General features: G+C 42.0%; 1 protein-coding gene across 9 annotated transcripts in view; it reads left to right on the top strand.

Annotated features, from left to right (window-relative positions):
- Window positions 1–432: 432 nt before the first annotated feature.
- The window catches only part of LOC308037635 (enoyl-CoA delta isomerase 2-like), a 34,906-nt gene continuing 15,061 nt past the window's right edge, over window positions 433–20,277 (top strand). For 2 of the 9 annotated variants that reach the window (XM_080339551.1, XM_080339547.1), the window contains exons 1-2: window positions 460–532; window positions 9,968–10,076. Coding sequence is in view for 4 of the 9 variants with exons in the window: in XM_080339546.1 (XP_080195672.1) it covers window positions 16,897–17,000 (104 nt within the window). In the remaining 5 variants the exon portion in view is untranslated. Of the gene's footprint in view, window positions 533–559; window positions 652–1,476; window positions 1,527–3,162; window positions 3,210–9,967; window positions 10,077–10,124; window positions 10,190–16,285; window positions 16,342–16,807; window positions 17,001–20,277 lie in introns of those variants that run through there. The other 7 variants (XM_080339546.1, XM_080339554.1, XM_080339550.1 and 4 more) reach the window with 7 other exon arrangements.

Below are 20,277 nucleotides of genomic sequence, written 5' to 3'. Positions count from 1 at the left end.
GCCCCATGAGGTCTCCCCTCAGTCTCCTCTTCTCCAGGCTGAACAAACCCAGTGACTTTAGCCACCCCTCATACGGCTTCCCCTTCAAACCCTTCACCAGCTTCGTGTCACTCTTCTGGACACTCCAGTAGCTTCCACAACAACCTGTTTCATTTCTGACCCCGAAGTGCATTTCCCAGGTTATGGCCCCAGACTGCTGTCACACCTGCACCTGGTCGCTCGTAGAGAGGAGACTCCCCGCCCGGTCCCTCCCGCCAGCGGAGCCCCAACCTGCCGCCTCACGGCCCCCGCCAAGCCCGCCCCGCCCCGGCCGCCGTCACCTCAGCGGCTGCGGGCGAGGCCATGGCGCGCAGCCCGGCCTCCACCACGGGAGGCGGTCGCCATCCCCTCAGCTGAGGGCGCCGTGGCTCCGGCGGGGCGGGGTTTGCCGCCGCCACTTCCTCCTCCTCCCCGCCGTGGTTCCCGGTGTCATGGCGGCTTGCGCCCTGACCTTCGTTCGGAGGTTGTGCTGGCAGCCGTTCTGCCAAGTGAGGTGAGCCCCGACCGCCCGCGCACCGCCCGCGCACCGCCCGTGTGGCTGGGGGCTCTAGTGCCGTCCCGCCCCGCTGAGACCCTGGTCCGAGAGCCGCTGTCTCCTCGCCGCGCTCCCCGGTGAGTGGCCGGTAGCGGGCGGCCTGGCTCCCTCCCCGGCCCTGCTGCTGCGGGGCTGCCCAGTGGGCCCTCTCATAAAGGCCAGGGGAAGGCTGAGGGCCGGCAGCGGCGGGGCCGGGGCTGTAAGCGCCGTGGGGCGGCGGGAGGCGCGGCCGCTGCCTCAGGCCTGGGCAGCCCCGTCTCCCCCGTGCCGGGGCCCGGCGTGGAGACCAGGCGCCCTCCCACCCGTGCCACTCGATGAACCGGGTTTGATATCTCTATACAGCCTGTATGTAGGCGGTTAATGCGTGGGACGAGACACTGGTTTCATCCTAAGTTGAGGGAAATCACTTTCTGCTTGAGACAGGGACCCTTCCAGCCGTACCGCCCGCATTTTGTGTTTGAACACACTTGTGGGAGTGGGATACCTGCGTTTGTTGCCTTCCTGAAACAGGGCCTGTACCCTTGTATTTCTGTCTCCTGAGGCAAGTGTTTAACCACCAAAAAAGTAGTTAGGGTGGGTGTAAGGGGCCTGAAACTGTACTGAAATATGGAGAAAAATATGTGATTCTATATCACAGAATCACAGAATGTTAGGGATTGGAAGGGACCTCACAAGATCATCTACTCCAATCCCCCTGCCGGAGCAGGAACACCCAGATGAGGCTACACAGGAAGGTGTCCAGGCGGGTTTTGAATGTCTCCACAGAAGGACACTCCACAACCTCCCTATGTTCTTGTTCTTTCCCCCCTCCCAATCAGTCCCACGAAAACAAGCTTAACCATGTGTTCAGCTAATTAGGGCTTCTTGCTGAGACTACTCTGACTTTGGAAATAGTGATGCAATATCTCCCGTGGTCTGTCTTCATTACATATTGATCTTGAGCTGTTTCCAGGTAACGTGTCACTTGCACTAGTGACACTGGGACAGGTGTGCAGCTCTGGTGTTAGCTGGGCTGTGGGAAGCAGAAAGGATGACTTGGCTTGTGAGTGGACTTAGAACTGTAGGATTGACATTGACAAAATGGTTAAGTTGGAAATTCTGCTGAAAAATTGTTTGTGTGTGAATGATAATCACGAAGTGTGTCAATTTGTAGAATTTGCTCTTCCTATCAAAAATATCTTAATTAATACTCAAGTAAAAGTAAGCATTTGGTTTGTTACGTATACTCAGTAAGCAAGATCCTAAGTAGAATAGTGAAACAGGCATCACCATACCAATAGATTAAAGACCTGTGGTACTCTGATGGTTAACAGCACACAATTCTGACTGTTATAATGTACGCTTTCATAAGTGAAATACTTTTACCCAAGTATCTCCATTAGGCATGAATGCATTTTTGACCAGAAAACTGTACTCATTTAGGCATTAAGGTATAATGTTTTTCTTCCAAGGCTTTGTGAGAAATTATTTGAAGCATGTACATGAAAATCTTCAGATACAGGGAGAAACAGAGAGAATGCAAGTTGTGTGATCAGCATGACTTCTGCCCTTATTTCAAAAAATAACTCTTTAGGCAGACTTTCTACAGATAAATATTAATTTAATGTAGCTAAGTTGTTACAACAAGAGGAAGGGAAAGCAATTCTAAGTTGGAAAACATGTAGAAGACTGGCCTGCTGGACATCGTTAGGCTAGTGCAGTCAGATGAATTTGAAATGGCAAGATTCGGTATGTGAAATAAGGTAATAGATTAATATGAATAATGAGTTAATGTTTCTAGTATATTATCCAGATATAATACAGATAAATGGTGCAGTTTTTCCAGTAGTACACCACCAGACAGGTGGGCTTTATTTTCTATATCAACTGTATGCTAGCAGAATTATGTCAAAGGTGCTGGCAGCCTTGCTATGCCAATACATTTTGGAGGCTTTTTTTGCAGTCTAAATTTAAAAAAAGGGGCATATCTTTGGAGCACTGGGAGGTGAAGGCTTATACAAATATAAGGGCAAAATACAAGAATTCCTCTTACTTTGGTGTTTTGCATTTTGTGTTTGTTCGGCTGTTTGGTTTTGGTTTGATTTGTTTTTCCAAGAAGGGCATTCATAATCCTTTCAGACATGGTTCTAGAGGCTAGTCTTAGTTCTACAGGCTGTCTTCCCATGTATCCACTTTTTGTCCTGCCCCATTGCAGTATGTAATTTTTCCAAGTTTGAATTTGTTTGACGAGAAGGGATGCTGACATAAATGCACATTCAGAAGAGTCTTACTGAGGCTGTACCCATTCAACAGTCTTTCCATTCAGCTGTTTGAGATTGGGAGCTTCACTGCTATGGGGATGTATTTGCATTTAAAGCAGGTGAGACCACTGGGAGCAAAAGGTTTGCTGCTGGGAAACCTGTGTCCACACTATCCCTGTTTTGGGGCTTTCCTTCAGGCTGGTTGTAATATGATCCCAGTGACAGGCACATGACTGGGTGCCTGTCAGCAGCTGGGAGACAGCTCCCAGTTTTATGGTATCTAGAAGGGATCTGTATCAGATGTGCCAAGACAACTCTGCAGCACGAACAAGTGAAACGGAGTTGGAAACAACTTTGAGACTTGCTCCAAGAGCATTCTCCTGGTCCAAACTAAGGTAGTAACCTAGTCACACTTTGACTTTGTAGTTGGTAGTTATATCAGCAACTTTAAAGGAGCTCAGATCTTTATCAAAGACCAGTTTTTCTGTAAGCTACTCCTTTGATTCTCAGCAGCTCTGAAGAGACTTTTTCAGAGGAGTGCTATTGAATGCTGGTATTTAAATAAAGTGGATTGAAAAAATGGTTCGTTTTCTCTTATGGTGTTGGCTTGTTTATGTGGCCTTGTTGGTCTTTGTCTGTGCCTGGGATACTTCCTGGTTACAGTAAATCTGTCTTTGCTACAGTATCTACTCTTCAGCTTGGGAGGCAGCAGCAGTCTTAAGGGGTTGAGTTCACTTCCATCCTGGCTCTCGAGCTGTGTCCCAAATCTCTTCTTAGCTTTCCCGCATCATCCTGTGACAAGACATCTGCATGTTTACAGCCCACACACACACAACAGGAGCTCAGGTGCTATTAAATCCCAGCAAAATATGCAACAGTCCTTATTCAGTCTCTGCAGCCTTTTTCTGTTTCTGTCTGGGAATTTATTGAACCAGCTCCCTGAATTGCTTAGTCTTTACTTGGCAGTACAGTTGCATTCTTTGGTTGTTATGTCAAAGGCCCTTTGATACATTTACAGCAAAGCAGGACATCATAATCCTTGCATCTGCTCCTTTCGCTGTCTCTGACTGCAGACCTTATAGCTCTTTTCTGCATTTCCTCCCACAAAGCTAGTCAGATGTAAGCTCCTGGGAGGAGGCCCAAAGCGTTTGACTTTGTCCTGGATCTGTGCACATTATGAAGAAACTCCTCTGTTGAGGGTGGAGGAAGAACTGATCTCTTGCAGCTGAGAGATTATTTCTGGCTTCGTCCAGCAGCTGTGTTCTGGGGCCTCTCCTAGTGAGAAGAGGCTCAGTATTCCAGGTTATTCCCTGAAAGTACTTCTTTATTGCTGTTAACAGTCTGTTGACTGCATCATGGGTTTTTTGTTTGCTTGGTTTTAATATATGAGGAGGATGTAAACACAGCCTTCCACTGCTACAGATATGCAATAAATTTACCTGCATTTGGGAATGATTGCAGATGTCAGCACACCCAGAGTGCACGTAAGCCTTGCCTTGCGGAAAACCTCTTTGAGGCTATTATCATCTGGGAGATGACCAGTAGGTTTGGTGATGAGCCTTCTTCTGTCCTGTTTCTTTTTCCAGGTTTGACCACAAGGAGTTAATTGGCCTCAGAAGGAGTGTTCCTGGATCCCTGTAGTGGGAAATGTCTTGATGTCTTGACCTTTCTGTGAATCCTATTCAGATAGCTGTGGTTGGATACAAACATAAAAATCTAACTAGCTTTGTTCTGATGTTCTCATGTCAACTGAGCAAAAGGGACATTATTGCCTCTTCTCACCCACTTTCCTGCTGCCAGGCCCTATTTCTGTATTGCAGCAGTTGCTTCTTTTTCCTACTGTCCACTGTCACCCCCAGTCCAATCCCCTTTTCCACAGAGGAGGACTGGATTTTCCCATTGTTGCTCTCAAGTAGTATATCAGACTACATTCTTAAGAACTATTTGCTAATACTCCTGAGTCTTCTGTGGGTCCGTACCGAAACCTCTGATGCTGGCAATAGAAGTCCACATACAGGGTTGTGTTTTAGCCACAACACAAAACGCATACCCCCCTAAAGGTGATGAACCCCTTGCCCTGTCAGGCAGAGGGAGAAGACCTGAGACAGCCCCTGCGCTGTTGCTGTTGGGCAGAGGTAGGGGACAGAAAAGAAGACGAGGGTTGGAAGCTAGTTCCAGTTTGGGGCCGTGGGCCTGAGGAGTGGAGGAAAGCAAATGTCACTCCAGTCTTCAAAAAGTTTATGAAGATATAACGAGGTGGATAGATGATGGCAGGGCGGTGGATGTGGTCTACCTTGACTTCAGTAAAGCATTTGACAGTCTCTCACAGCATCCTTACTGCTAAACTGAGGGAGTGTGGTCTGGATGACTGAGTAGTGAGGTGGACTGTGAACTGGCTGAAGGAAAGAAGCCAGAGAGTCGTGGTCAATGGGGCGGGGTCTAGTTGGAGCCCTGTATCTAGTGGAGTGCCTCAGGGGTCAGTACGCGGGCCAGTATTATTCAGTACATTCATCAATGATTTGGACGAGGGAATAGAGTGCACTATCAGCAAGTCTGCTGATGACAGCAAGCTGGGAGGAGTGGCTGACACGCCAGAAGGCTGTGCTGCCATCCAGCGAGACCTGGACAGGCTGGAGAGTTGGGCAGGGAAAAATTTAATTAAATATAAAGAAGGAAAGTGTAGAGTCTTGCATCTGGGCAGGAACAACCCCAGGTTCCAGTATAAGTTGGGGAATGACCTATTAGAGAGCAGCATAGGGGAAAGGGACCTGGGGGTCCTGGTGGACAGCAGGATGACCATGAGCCAGCACTGTTCCCTTGTGGCCAAGAAGGCCAATGGTACCTGGGGTGTATTAGAAGGGAGATGGTTAGTAGGTTGAGAGAGGTTCTTCTTCCCCTCTACTCTGCCCTGGTGAGACCACATCCAGAATATTGTGTCCAGTTGTGGGCCCCTCTGTTCAAGAAGAACAGGGAACTGCTGGAGAGAGTCCAGCGCAGGGCAACAAAGATGATTAAGAGAGTGGAGCACCTCCCTTATGAGGAAAGGCTGAGGGAGCTGGGTCTCTTTAGTTTGGAGAAGAGGAGACTGAGGGGTGACCTCATTAATGTTTATAAATATGTAAAGGGTGAGTGTCATGAGGATGGAGCCAGGCTCTTCTCAGTGACAACCAATGATAGGACAAGGGGTAATGGGTTCAAACTGGAACACAGGAGGTTGCACTTAAATTTGACAAGTAACTCAGGGTATCAGAAAGGGTATCAGAACACTGGAACAGGCTGCCTAGGGGGGTTGTGGAGTCTCCTACTCTGGAGACATTCAAAACCTGCCTGGACACATTCCTGCGTAACCTCATTTGGGTGTTCCTGCTCTGGCAGGGAGATTGGACTAGATGATCTTTTGAGGTCCTTTCCAGTCCCTAACATTCTGTGATTCTGTGATCCTACACCAGTGAGGCCCTGTGTAGTATGCCGTTGCTGTCTTACATGGGCTCTTGTGTTTTGGTTTCTGAGTCTCCTGAGTCGTGACTCTCAGTGCTGTGTCTCAGGCTGTCCTGGCTTGCCTTGTTCAGCTGTTTGCAGTTCCCTATTAGACAGCCAGTGGTTAGTTGGTTTGTTTGTTTGTTTCAGTGACAGATTTCTGTATATCAGCTCTCCTTGGCTTATGCTGTATTCTGTAAGTCTCAGGTACTCTGCTCTGCTCCACCTGCTTGAGCTAACTGTGCTTATCTTTTCAAAATTCCCTTTGGTAGGTCAGGCCTCTAGTTCTAGTTGATGCCTGTGAGCCAAGTTTTCTTGCTCAGCCTTGACTGTGGGCCACAGATCCTTCCCTGACAACCACAAAGGCAAGCAGAGCACTTAAGTGCTGCTTTTTCCCAAGCTTATTTTTTTCTGACTTGGTGCAAGTCAACAAAAGGTTTAGAGAGCTTGTCATATGTATGTTACCTTTAAAGTAGTAACAATTTTCTCTTCATCTATATTAGAAAATATTAAAAATCACCTTTCCTTTCTTGAAACCTTGCCCATTTTGACTTTTGCAGTAACTTTTTGCAAGATACTGGTAAAATCAGCTTCCCCTAACATTGTGACTGTAAGGTGACTTTCAGAGTCTTTCAGAAAGGATCTTTATACTACTGATGAATCTTGGATTTTTGTTTTTCATTAAGGGTTGGGATTCTGAAACATAGCCATTAGTGTGAACTCACCCTCTGTCTTTTGAATACTGAGCCTAGCTAGTCAATGGAAAATGAAGAATTAAATCTCTTCAAGGAAGTCTTCTTCTGTGAATACTAATGTTAATTGCATGAGTTATTACATCTTGTTTGCACATGCTATTTTACCAATATGACTTACAAGACAAAATGTAGTGGTAAAATGGTTAAACAGTTTTCCCAAGAAGCATCTTAATAAACTTACGTCCTTATTTAAGCACCCTATTACACTGTTTTGAACAGAAATACACACAGCAGTTAAAATCAACCAAACAAAATCTGGAGCAGCAAGCTCACTAACTGTATGTAATTGAGCTGGATTAGACAGTTCACAGCTAATATCAAGCCAAGGTGTCTGGAAATCTTGAAGACAGATTGGCTTGGATCACCGCTTTCTGTTGTCGTTAATTTGCTTTGAAGCAGCTGTTCATTTAAGTCAATGGACTCTGTTAGCTTTATCTGCTGGATCACTAGGTGGTTCTGTAGCAGATTGGCTGCTGAGTGCAAATGAATCTGATAATGTGAATGCAAATAAGGTGGTATTTAGCTACACTTTTTGTTGTTGGATTTTGCCAAGGCTTGAACAGCCTTCTCTCCAAAGTGCGCTCTCCGGTACCTCCCACTTGACGTGAGGAAGCACAGTTTATCTTTGCCCTTGCTTTTTAAGATTTCTCTCCCCATCAGAAGTTAGTTATGAGTTTGTTGAGCTGAATATAGATACATTTTCAAATGTTTGGGTTTGTGGTGTTTTGGTTTAGTCTCCTTATTTGTTTTTTACTTAATGTAATGCTAGGAATTAATTTTGAGCTTTTGCTAGGGTAGGAGATACTGTCTTTTAATAGTACCATTCTAAGAAGCTGCTTATTTCTTTCTTCCCTTCTACTTCTCCACCTGTGCAAATCATGCTTAGTCTGCAACTGCGATCTAGTGAAGAGGACAAGCAAGCTATATGTCATTCTTGCATAGTAGTCCTTGTTAGGATGGAAATTGGTCTGTTTATTTCTAGCAAAATTTTTGGAACATACAAAGAAATTAAAAACACTTGAATGTCAGGAATTCAAAATTCATAGTGCAAAATATTACATTCTACCCTGGGCTTGACATGCAGACTTAAATCACTGTAATGAGCCTTGTTTACAAGTAACCTCCATTTATAGTAATGCCAAAGTACACCCCAGAGGATTCACTGGTAGTTGTCTTTGTTAGAGTGAGCACATATGGAAGATTGAACTAGTTATGTCCATCTGTTCTTTTTTTTCCATTTTATTATTGTATTCAGCATAAGAATATTTGTGACTTATTTTTTTTCTTTTTTTTTTTACTATTTCCTGGCTGTTCTATTTTAAAAGAATAATTTAAATTTTAATCAGTGTGAAATAAGCTAACTGAAACTATTATGTATTGATATTCAGTTCAGATTGGTTGTTTCTTCATGATTCTGACATAGCAAGTGATTGAGCCTTTCTATTGTGATGAGCCCACTGATTACAGTGAACATTTTTCAGGTCCCCTTGAAGTTCATTATAATAAAATTTAGACTGCAATCAGTAAACTCCAGCAAAAACAGTGAGCTAAGATTTTAAAGGCCTTGTTAAACCATCCTTTTTCACAAGCAAACAGAAACCATTGCCAAATAATTTAGTGCTAGATGCTCCACCAGAAAACAGGAAGCAAAAGCTCTCTTGGAATGGATTCTGGTTGAGGTTTCTTTCTTCCATCAAAAGTTGGGCTTTATGTCACTGAATAGGTGGTACTATTTGTTTGGCTTTGGGGAGGTCTGGCAGTGATTAATGTGTAGCAACTTGATAATTTGCCAACATCCTAGATTTAAAATTTCCCTGATGATATTCTTTTCTCACTGAAAGCAATGATATTAAAGAAAAAAAAAAAAATCACTGTTACAGTGTCAGCATAGTATTTTATCAGCTACTGCTTTTCATATGAGTAACGCAGGTCAGCCAGCCACGGAAAGAAGACCATAAGCATTATTGGTGAGCTAATAACTTCGTTGTTTTGTTCATAAGCTACTGATTTGTAATGTTGACCTAAATACCTACAGAAATGATAACAGCACTACATAGCAGTGAATTCATTAGGTAGACAGATTTCATTTGTTTTGAAATCCAGAGAGAACTTGTGTGATGTTTGCTGTGTGTATGAAAGCTACCTTTTTCTTATAACATGGAGTATTTCATGTGGAAACTTCTGTGCTCCAGTCAGTGAATGAAGTCTATTTTAATCAAAGATTAAATGGAAATTCTCATTGTGTTGGTTTAGAAACAAGTAAACAGAACTTTGCCCTCAAGTGGTATCTGGCTACATAGTTCAGAGTAGCTTTTTGACAGTGGAAATGCAAAGCCGTGTTTAAAACCAAACAAATTTAAAAGCTCCACTCCCAAAACCAAATAATTCTTTCTATTTCAATATCATAGAGTCCTTTTAACCTGCTCACAAAAGTATCATCTCCTATTGGCATCTGACTCCCCAGAGGCAAAGGTTTTCTTTTTCTTCTTTCTTCTTTCTTCTTTCATTACCCATGCCCCCCCCCCCTTTTTTTTTTCTCCTTTTCTTTGCCTGCCTGTCCTTCCCACTCCCAAGTTGTCTTATTGCTCTGCCAGAAATAAGGTCAGGTTGGAAAAGGAAGCCACACAAGAGTTGTCCTTTTTAGGTCCTGATGTAATTCTTGGTATTTCACATCTTTTGTCTGTAGCTAGGGTAGGCAGTTTGCAGATGAACCTCTTTCCCTGTGACAGGGCATGCACAGCTGCCCTTCATCCCAGCCTGGTTTGTCTGAGCAAGGTCAGAGTGGGAACTTTGCTTTTAGTAAGTGTTGCGATTTGAAGGAGTTCAGAGTGTACTTTGCTCTGTGAAATATCTTCACTCATTTACATAGTCAGTAGTTTGGGTTGGTTTGTTTGTTTGTTTTTTCTGTCATGATCTTGCAGGTTGATCTTTATGATTGGACTTCTTGGCTACAAAGACTGGGTGTGTATATGGATCTAAGTACTGCTTCCATCCTTGAATGTAGATTGACTAACAGGGTAATACTACCAGGTGAGAATTTAAACTGTAACAGTTCAAATGTAGTCTTCCTATTTTCAGAGTGTCCTAGAACAAATCATTGCAATTCCTCTGCTGAAACAGACTCTGAAGGTTTTCACATGAAGGTGAGGAGAACTGTAGCTTCGAAGTCTAGTCTAGAGATGAGCTGTTAAAGTTAGTGGGCTGCTTGTGTACTCCTTCAATATAGCTAGCAGGTTAAATGTGTTTGTTTTTCACGCGATCACAGACTGGTTGAGGTGGGAAGGGGCCTCTGGAGGTCATCTGGTCCACCCCCCTTGCTCAAGCAGAGCCACCTTTGGTGGTTGCCCAGGACCATGTCTGGACAGCTTTTGAGTATCTCCAAGGTCAGAGACTCTACCACCTCCCTGGACAACCTGTGCCAGTGCTCAGTCACCCTCACAGAAAGAAGGTGTTTCCTTGAGTTCAGAGGAAACCTCTGTGTTACAGTTTGTGCACATTGGCCTTTGGGCCTGTCACTGGGCACTGCTGAGAAGAGCCTGGCTCCATTGTCTTCACACCCTCCCTTTTGGTATTTATATACATCAATAAGATCCCCACGAGCCTGTTCTTCTGGGGGCTGAACAGTCCCAGCTCTCTCAGCCTCTCTTCATATGCGAGATGATCCAGTTCTTTAATTGTATTATTGGTCCTTCACTGGACTCTTTCCAATATACTCCTGTCTCTGTTGTACTGGGGAGCTCAGAATGGGACACAGTAGTCCAGGTGTGGTCTCACCATTGCTCAGTAGAGGGAATAAAAATTATTTCTTAAGAATTAGGTTGATTGAGTTGTATAGATTCTTTGTTGACTCTTTGTCCCTCAAAAAAATGGCTACTGTTTTTGTAGTGAGGTGCTCTGCTAATATTTATTCTGAAAATATCATATAAGAGGTATATCATTTGTAGAATGCACAATGGTTCTTGAAAAATTTGGTCCTTAGAAGCCAACCGTTAAACAGAGTAAAATAATTATTTCAAATATGCTGTCATTTTATACCATGATAAATGTGCTTGTAAAATGCTTACTGCTTCAAACACTTCAGTATAGCAAGCCTGTTCCTGAAACAAAATAATCCTTCTCGTTGGTTTTGTGTTGTTTTTCTTAGTTGCCAGTGAGATGCCAGATGAAACACACTTTTATTCTAGGGAAGAACTTCCAAGTTATTTGGGTTGTCAGCCACTTTACCAGACCAATAGTTCTTTGCAATGTCTACAATGACATCAGAAGCCAATATGACTCTGTACGTGTTGCAGCCCCACTAGTAACTGTCACAATCCACCACGGGCCTTTGACCTCTGTCTTGTGAGCTGCCGCTTTAGGTGCAGCCTTCTAAATGTCATGATTTAAGCTTCTTACAGTGTTTTAGTAAGACATGACTTGAAGTTTGTTGGAAGTGTATAGTTTTTCTAAAAGAGACAAACATTCTCGGTGCTTTATTTTGTATGCAAGACTTAGTGTTACATCTGCAAGATCAATCATTCTCTGATAAAACTAAGAGCAAGGTACATTACTGAGGACATCTAAAGAGAAAGTTATTAGTTGGAAATTGAGAAAACTTCTCAATAACACTGTTATTCATAGAGCAGGTATAAATTCTGCTGTGACAGAAATATACTTGCAAGTCTTGCATGTATGCAAGAACTTTAGCTCTAAGCTCAAGTCTGCCTCAGATTTTTAACAAGTAAATTGGCCAAGGTCTTTACAGGACATGTTTGTCTGGTTGTGGGTGCTGGAAATAGTGCCAAAACCAGGAGCAGCGTGCTGCTTCGTGTTTAGTCCTAATTTGTTTAATTCTAACCTGTGTGAAATAATCCTGGATTTGGACAGGATAAGCTATTGACAAGTTCTGCTCTATTATAGTTGTGTAGCTTGTTCAGTATTCTTTGTGTCCATTGTCATTATATTGAAGTATCATGGAGTCAGAAAAGAAAGTAAACCTCACACATCTTCGTTCACTGCTTCAGCTGAACTAGCAGGAGTGTCTGTGTGTTTTCTAATGTGAATGGGGACTCCAGCAGCTGGTTGTATCCTTGTCAGAAACCTACCTACATTGGCCAAAAGCCTTTAACATCGAAGTGTTCACTTTCTTACTCTCCATACAGTCAGCAGGATTTGTCCCCAGGAGCCAGACAAAAAACAGCTTTTTCCGTTCTCCATTAGCAGCAAAATTATTTTGAGTATTTGTTCGTAACTATTTCATAAAAGTCACCTTGGATAAGGATGTATAAAGAACCTAACTTTGAGTGTTTCTCAGCAAATGTCGTATGTATGAGTATCACAGCTCTGTATTTTTCTGCTAACATTTATGTTTGAATGTGTTTCAGAGGATATCTGTCAGTAAATCTTCCTGCTTGCAGGGATGTCTTACATGGACTGAGCATGTACAGGAAATTCTCTCATTCTTTAGTCATTTACCACGTCCAGTTAACTTAAGCCTGCTGGAAAGAGAGAGCTCTTGAAGAGATTTCAGGATGATCCTGTTTTCCCTCCCAGCAGCTGCAAGGAGAGAATATTAGCTGTGCCTGTACAGAGCACAAAGAGCAGCTCATTTCAGATCTCAGTGAATGGTAATCTAGATCTTTGATTCTTAGATATTCTTTAATATTGAAAAAAAAAAAAAAATCAGCACAGCTGAGCCACTTACACTAAACAACAGTGATTCAGTGCTTCAATTTGCCAACAGACACATCATTATATTCTAGTTTTCATATGTCAAAACAGTGTAGGAGTGTAAAATAGTAAAAGCTGATAAGGATTTGTACACCAAACTTGTGTTTAGAACAACTATTGAAATGTTCTAATGTAAAGGAGGAAATAATTTGACTTTCATTTTTTTCTGTTTATTAAAGCAGCAGTAAGTGAATTGGTTATAGAGTATTTGCACTGAGATTTTCTGCTAGCTAGATATATTGAAAATACCAGAACGTTCCTATGACCTGAAAGCAAAATATTTTAGTTATTCCACAGTAGCTACAGTATAATGGGGTACTGCCAGGGATTTTGCCGGTGCAACACGGAGGGATAGTTATTTTCTTATGTTTTTTAGGAAAACTGGAGTTCTGTCTACCAAGTTATCAACACTTCTATGTTATCACTATGATCAATAAAACTTAGTGTTTCCCCAAGGGAACTGAGTGCACTGATTACTAGAGAATAACCTTGGTAGCTGCTAAGACTTTCTTAGGCTACTGGACTTTGGTCTGAGAGGTGATGCACTTGTTACAGTAAGTCTTAGCAGGTACCCAGTGAACAGTCGCGTTGTTTTCCCAAACAGACCCGTGCATTAGTCCTTGCTGCACGAAGAAATAAGACTACTGTAGCTGCTAAGCTCGTGTTAACTTACTGCTAACCTGACCTACTGACTTGGATTACTACTGACCTACTGCTGTGGTGCATGTTCACAGGTGACAGCAACACAGGAGCCTGTAAACTTAAAGTACATACTGCTTTGCCTGCAATAGTTACCCCAAAGTAGTTGACTTGTTGATTGTAAGGTGCAAGAGTTGCTGTCATGAAAAGTGTGTGGGTTTGGGTTAACTCAAAGGCGCAACTCCATTATTTAACCATGTTTCCTTCTTTTGTAGTCACTAGATATTAGAAAATGTATCAGTCAGTGAAATATGAACAGACAAAAATTGTTAGAGGCAGTCTCTGCTTCTCCGTCATGTGAATGAAGGCTGAATTTCATCTGCCCATGGTCTGAGTTGTTTTAATTAATGGCAGAGGATCTTGCAAGAGGTGCATACAAATGAGGGGAGTGGAAGTTTTCATATGGGATGGTTGTGGAAGCAGATACAGGCTTTTTCAAGATTACCGAAGTTGCAAAGGAAAGGTGTTCATGTGGCAAATATGGTTACTCCACATTTCCCACTACATGAGAAGAAACATGAAACGACAGGACTAGAAATTAGCAGCTGAAGTAATTTGGCTTTAGTAGTGTAAGAACTGTCAAGCTGAGGTTTCTTTAGTATGACACTGTCACTGCCTACTTCACAACTTCTGTTTGTAAGAAAATATGTCTGAAATGGCTTCCCACCTGTAAGTCTGACAAGATATTGTAACAGACATCATATTCATTTGATAGACACTCATAAAAAACAAAGTAATTCTGCAGGGGGTGAAAAAAACAACCTGAAAAGAGTATATGACAAAAAATAGTGAGTATAGTCAAATGATCTGAAGTTCTTTGGGAGAAGCCTGTAACAAGATGGCATAAAGAAAGAGAGGATTGCTTTGCTTCTACAGGCAAAAGAACCTCTGCCCAGAATTTCTGTATTAATTAACCATCCACCTCCCACATACTGCTCTGATTTTCTCCAAACAGAAAAGGAGCAATCACTCCAGACATGCCACAGGCTGCTCAGTTTGTTTTAGTGCTGTCAGGCACCTCTTCCCAGCTCAGGCCAAGATAGCTTGTATGGAGAGAAAAACTGCAGGACTGAATGTATGGCAGAAATTTGACATAAGCCCTCTCCACCTTCAGCTGTACAGGGAAAGCTCTTATATTGTTGTGTAAGTGCTTGGGCTATGTGAAAAAGTATGAATCCTAAATGTTTCATTGTTGTGTGGGTAAATATCTGTGTGGGTTCCGTAGTGTATAACCAGTGGCGTGATGAATGGTGATTTGGGCAACCTGCAGATTAAAATTTCTAATAATGTTTATATTAACAGCATAGACAGTAGCAGTCAGCTAAATAAAGTGAAGTAAAACTTTTAATTCATTGCATGCAATAAATACTTCAGGTGAATATGGAAAACACTAGCATTATTTTCCTAGTTACCAAGAAAGTTATGAAATAGGGGTACTGCTAATGCTTTGCTCATTGTCATTATTTGGTTATCAACCTTTCTTTTTCCTTTTTTTGGTCACCTTTTTAGAGAATCTGATATAATGTATAATGTATCTGATATAAGAGAAGTCAGTGTCTCTGGTTGAATTTCTTTTTCCAGATGGCCCACTTATTTTCTCATCAGTTACAGTTTAAATACTGGTTTCTGTTCTCCTCACATGCCTTATTTCCTAACAGTTGCTGCAGTTGCCAAGAGTGGCAACCTTTTTCCACCTGCTCTGCTCCTGTGTCCCTTGATGTAGCTCAACTAATGACCAAAGGTTGCTATTGCTCCTCTAGATCCCTTTCTTTCTCCTGCATGGAGGAAAATCAGGATAATTTTGAGGGAGGATCAAAATAGGAGAAGCGCTACTGAAAGAGGGGACCGAAGCCTGAGACTGTGCTCAGAGCAGGAATACTCCATGGCTGGGTGCCAGCAGCAAGGACTACCCCGGGCACCCCACCGGGGAGGGCTCGTGGTTCCTCCACTCTTGCTGTGTGAGTCCCAACAGTAGGAGGACAGGGTAGTGAGGAGGTCTCATTTGGTGGCTTCCCTACTTGATTTTGGAGCAGCCTCCCAAAGCAGTAGTTGCCTGTGCTGGAGCAGACCAGGCGAAGCACTTGGGATAAGTTTTGGCCTCCTGAACCTTGTAGAACAGTTGAGACTGGCTGGTGCCTCAGACACTGTGATGGGCTGGGCATCGTGTGCTGTCTCCTCTTTGCAAGGACTCTGGAGATGCACATAATCAGAAGCTTGTTTCAGATTATAACCAAACACTTGGTGGCTAGAAGTTTGTGGGAACTGATTGCTTTGTGTCCTAACTAAAAAAAAACAACACAACTATACAACCCTTTCTACAGTAGCAGCAGCAAAACAGGGGTTTATTTCATTTTCTCTTCAGGTGGAAAAAACATGAGCAGAAATATTGCCACTTTATGATGCTGTAATACCCAGGTCTATGTGAAGTGGCAAGGGCTGGTTACTGTGCTGCTCACTGTTCTGCATGAGGAATGTGTGGAAAGAGCAGCATAAAAGATCACAGCACCTTGAGATAGCAATCATGGCAAAGAAGAGATGTCATATGCGTTATATGAAGTATTACACATAATGCACAAAAGATATCCACGTCTTCTATTAAGTGTACATTCCAGGATTCATCTAGGTGGCAGTTTAATGTACTGCTGATTTCTGTCTGATAAAATTTCATATTATTTTTTTCTTCCTTGTCTCTCTAAGGCTAGTTACAATAATATGAAATGAACATTTTCAGTTCTATCAGGAGTTTTAAACGCATGTGTTTCTAGCACCACCCGCTGCTTTTAATCCTAATAGGATTTTTGACTGCTTTTGTCTGTGCTTTATTTCCCCAGGACCTACTAGTGTTTAAAAGAAAACCTTTGTTAAGTAAATGGAAGATGGAGTTCAGGTATATCCATCCCTTTCTTTTGCTGAGCATGTCTGATGTTTCATGTGCAAAGAGGGCTTCTGTTTGTCTTACTGAGGAAACTGCTAAGTTGCTTTAAAAGTTAGAAAGTGAGCAGCCAGCCTTTTACAAAAAGTTGGCATTTTTAACTCTATAAAAGTCCTGATGCAAGTGACAATGATGCTGTAATAAGGGGCCCCATCTTTAACAGGCTTTGCAATCTTTGCTAAACAGTGAGAAACTTGTTTTGTTGTAATTGTAATTATTAATAATTATTAATAAAGGCCTTATGTTTGAGTGTTTGTCAGGGAAAGAGGCATTTATGTGAACAGGTAGAATGCATAGGATGGGCTTGCAAGATATTATACCTAGAATGACTGAATAGGAACAGAGAGATGTCCAAGGCAAGGGAATCATCAGCCTGGATGTTTCAGGTGGTGATGACCAGGTTTTATTTCTTTTTTTTCAGAGTGCATACAGCTTGTGAAGTACCCAGTGAATGATTTTGCAGGAGTGCACAGGCATTTGTTGTGGACTTTGTGGCTGGTCTGTCAAGCTATGACTCCTCTTGCTTCTCTCTCTGATGGGAACTGTATTTTTTACCCAGCTGGGAGAGGTTGCTGGGCCCATGAGAGTCTTCCAGGGGTGCCAGTACAACAAAGGTAATTTGTAGCAGTGGGAGAGTGGCAGCTAATTGCCTGCAAGGTGCAGGGCAATAAAGGGAATAAGCTTTGTGAAGGAAATAATTTAGCTTTGTTACAGTGAGTAGATGAGAAGGGGGAACGCAGAGGGGGTTTGATTGCTTTTCTTAGGCTTATTTTTCTGCTTGGACTGAAAAAAGTGCAGGGTTAACACCAGTAGTTTGTAGGTCAGGTTCCAGGCTCTCAGCCTGCCCTGTGTGGTTTCAGTGAGGCCGCTAAGATGAGGCATGGATTTTCTCAGTGAAGGAGTTAAGAAGGATTCAGTGTCACAACAAGGGAGCAGCAGATGGAGGGAGTAAGTCCTCCCCATAGTGGGCTGCAGCAGCCTCTCCTGCTCCTCGGTCTTTGGGGTCGTGTCACTTTGTGGTCCCAGGGATGGCAGTGCTATTGCTGTGCTGACAGGTGGTGAGACATCTCCTCATTCTTTATGTGATCTACTTGGGGTCAAGGAGCTCTGCTCCTTCTAGTCTTGTATCTCTGAAGAATGAGGTCCTGCTGAAGGTGAATAAATTGTGAAATACCTTCATTTTTCCTTTGAGTTTTCATCCTTTGTTATTTTAATAGAGAAATAGTAGCAGTCAGCTAGTTCGGAACTAGTAATCATCAGTAATGTATAGTAAATGTCCTCTGAGATCAGAAGGCAGAGAGAAAGGAGTGAATCATAGATATCCCGCAGAGAGCTGAGCTACAAGCAGTAAGGAAGAACTAAAGAAATGAGGCCTTTTCTTATAAACCCTAGATGTCAATAAACGACGAAGTTGTACAATCTCCTATTACAAAGCAGTAGGGAGGGAGGAAAAGAATGAAAGATGGAGTATTTGAAGTGGATCAATAATGTATTTTACCCAAACATTTTTTGGATCTAAGAAGTAAAACTGGATACAATCAAACAGCAAGGAAAGTAGCTCTGACTCTGGTCATACTGAAAGATCATTCTGCTTTTCCCCAGAGAGTTGTGTGGTTTGTTTTTTTTGTGTCTTGTTTTGTTTTTTTTTAAATTCACATAATTGTTTTCTCATCCTCTTCTAACTTGTCAACTTTGCATCCTTAATGAGGAAGACAACTTATGACCTGCTAAATGCCAAAACCCCTTAACCCTGAATATAGGTGCAGACATCCCGTCAGACTGGCTGCTATGCCATTCCTCTCTCCTCCACTGCCCATCTTCACTTCCTGTTAATTTATGATCCATATCAAATTATATATAAAGAGGCTTTAAGAATCTCTTTCAAAATATTGACCATAGCAAGCTGGAGTGAAGTACAGATTGTCAAACATGTTGTAACCCCAAATTTCCGTTTTTAAACATTGAGTCCACTTCAGTATAGTCACTGCTTAGACTGGCAAAAAAAAAAAAGAAAATGTACCAGATACACAGATCATCTTGGGAACAGCAGCATTCAAGTAGCCCCAAAGCTGGTTAGCAAAATTGGAGGGAAAAAAACCTCCAAACCAAAAGAAGCCACTAGTCTTCCTGAACTCTCATTTTCTTCTTCCTGTAAAAGTGACTTTAAAAACCTGTTTGGGGGTAGGATATGAAAGGGTGCATCATGTTCTGTGCCTCAAGGACAGACTAATTAAAAGAATGTAGTACTAAAGAAGTTGTATCCATATCTATAATTGGGTGAATAGCCTCCCAGTTGGTTTAAGGGATAAACTTGTTAAACTCTGACACAGTATGTTAGTTAAACTGGCAGATGATTAACCCACGTGTGTCTGGATGTACTGCTATGGTAGCAAAGGCTGACAGCTGATCAGTTTTAGAAAGAAAATTTTCTATTCCCGCAGCCTTTTTTGGTAGCCTATTCTATTTTGTATTGTTTGGATAGATTTCTATTTACTAGTGTAAGATTTTGAAGCAGATTCTGGAATTCTTTGTTTTGGAAAAAAATTCTTATGTAACAGAAAATGTTATTTTGCTTTCTGTCATTCAAACTCAGTAGCCCCAAAATACCAGGAGCTTAGATTTTATTAATATAGAAGGGCTGTAATAGGACATAAACCCAGCAGAACTTACAAACATTTTTACAAAACAGCTAACACCTTTTATCTGCATGAAATGAAAGAGTAATAAAATTAATTTGATACAGTTGACATTCTTCACACTTCTTGCCTGCAACTTTTAGGCTTGCAACAGAAAATAGATCTTATTTAAGAAATAAGAGCAATGAGGATGTTTCCAAAGTAGGCAGTAGAGTTTCCCTAAAATTCTCATTAGGTGTTTATAGAAAGGCAGAATTTTCATGTTAGGCATGCTTTTTAAATGATGGTTCTGTAACTGAAATGTTAACAAGTTAAATTAACGGTTAGACATTCTATCAGACAGCATTTAAGACAAACATTAATTTTTCAAGTGTGACTGATTATGAAATCTATCATATATGATGTTCTAACATGACAGCTGTGTCTAAGTTAGAATGGGGAAAGTTGGGGGCTTTTGTTGTTCTTTTACTAAAATAGAGAAGAAACACTGATACATAAACTGCTAACATTTTAAAAGTAGTAAATATTTAATGTATATTGCAATTTAACCAAAGAAAGCTGAGACAACATGCTTTTGCCCTATTGAAACAACTCAGAATTATTACGCTTCTTGGCTTTTGCTTCCAAACTCTGTTGAAGTAAATCTGCTTTTACAAAGCATGATAGGGTTGGGTTTGGTTCTTTGGAGTGGAGTTTGTGGTTGGTTGGTTTGTTTGTTTTTTTAATGGAATTACCTATTTTTCTGGGGACTTCTCCTTCCAGAATATTTTGGTCACCTCTTTTTTTCAAGTATCTGCAGGCTGTTTTACAGCCAGTCCATTTCCAAAGTACATTTTGAAATTGGCCTTCACTTATGTTGCCCTGCTTGGAGAACACGGCTTTCAGATTGAAGTGTTTCTAGATAGAAGCACAGTAAACTTGGAAAGATATCGTGGTTGAGACGGACAAACGACCAAGTTCTTCCAGGATGAAAGTAGCAGATGCCATTTAGTGCCACAAGTGCATTTTTATAGAGTTTTACCAATTCATGTGTCTCTTCATGTGTCTTTTCATTGGTTACAAGTTACAGCAGTAACATCTTATTGGCTATTTTTGCTTTCATCAATGTTACTCCTTTACTCCCTTCTCTCTCACGGATACATCCTTAACATCTCGGGATACTCCTTTGCTCCCATCTTTCTCATGGGTGAACCTCGATATCTTCAAGGCTAATTTCTGTTCCCATGCCCTCCACCAGGGAATCCAAGGACCCACC

Source organism: Nesoenas mayeri (genome assembly GCF_963082525.1).
Source record: "Nesoenas mayeri genome assembly, chromosome: 2".
Classification (NCBI taxonomy): Eukaryota; Metazoa; Chordata; class Aves; order Columbiformes; family Columbidae; genus Nesoenas; species Nesoenas mayeri.
The sequence above is the reverse complement of the archived record's forward strand: the minus strand, read 5'-3'. Positions and strand labels throughout refer to the sequence as shown.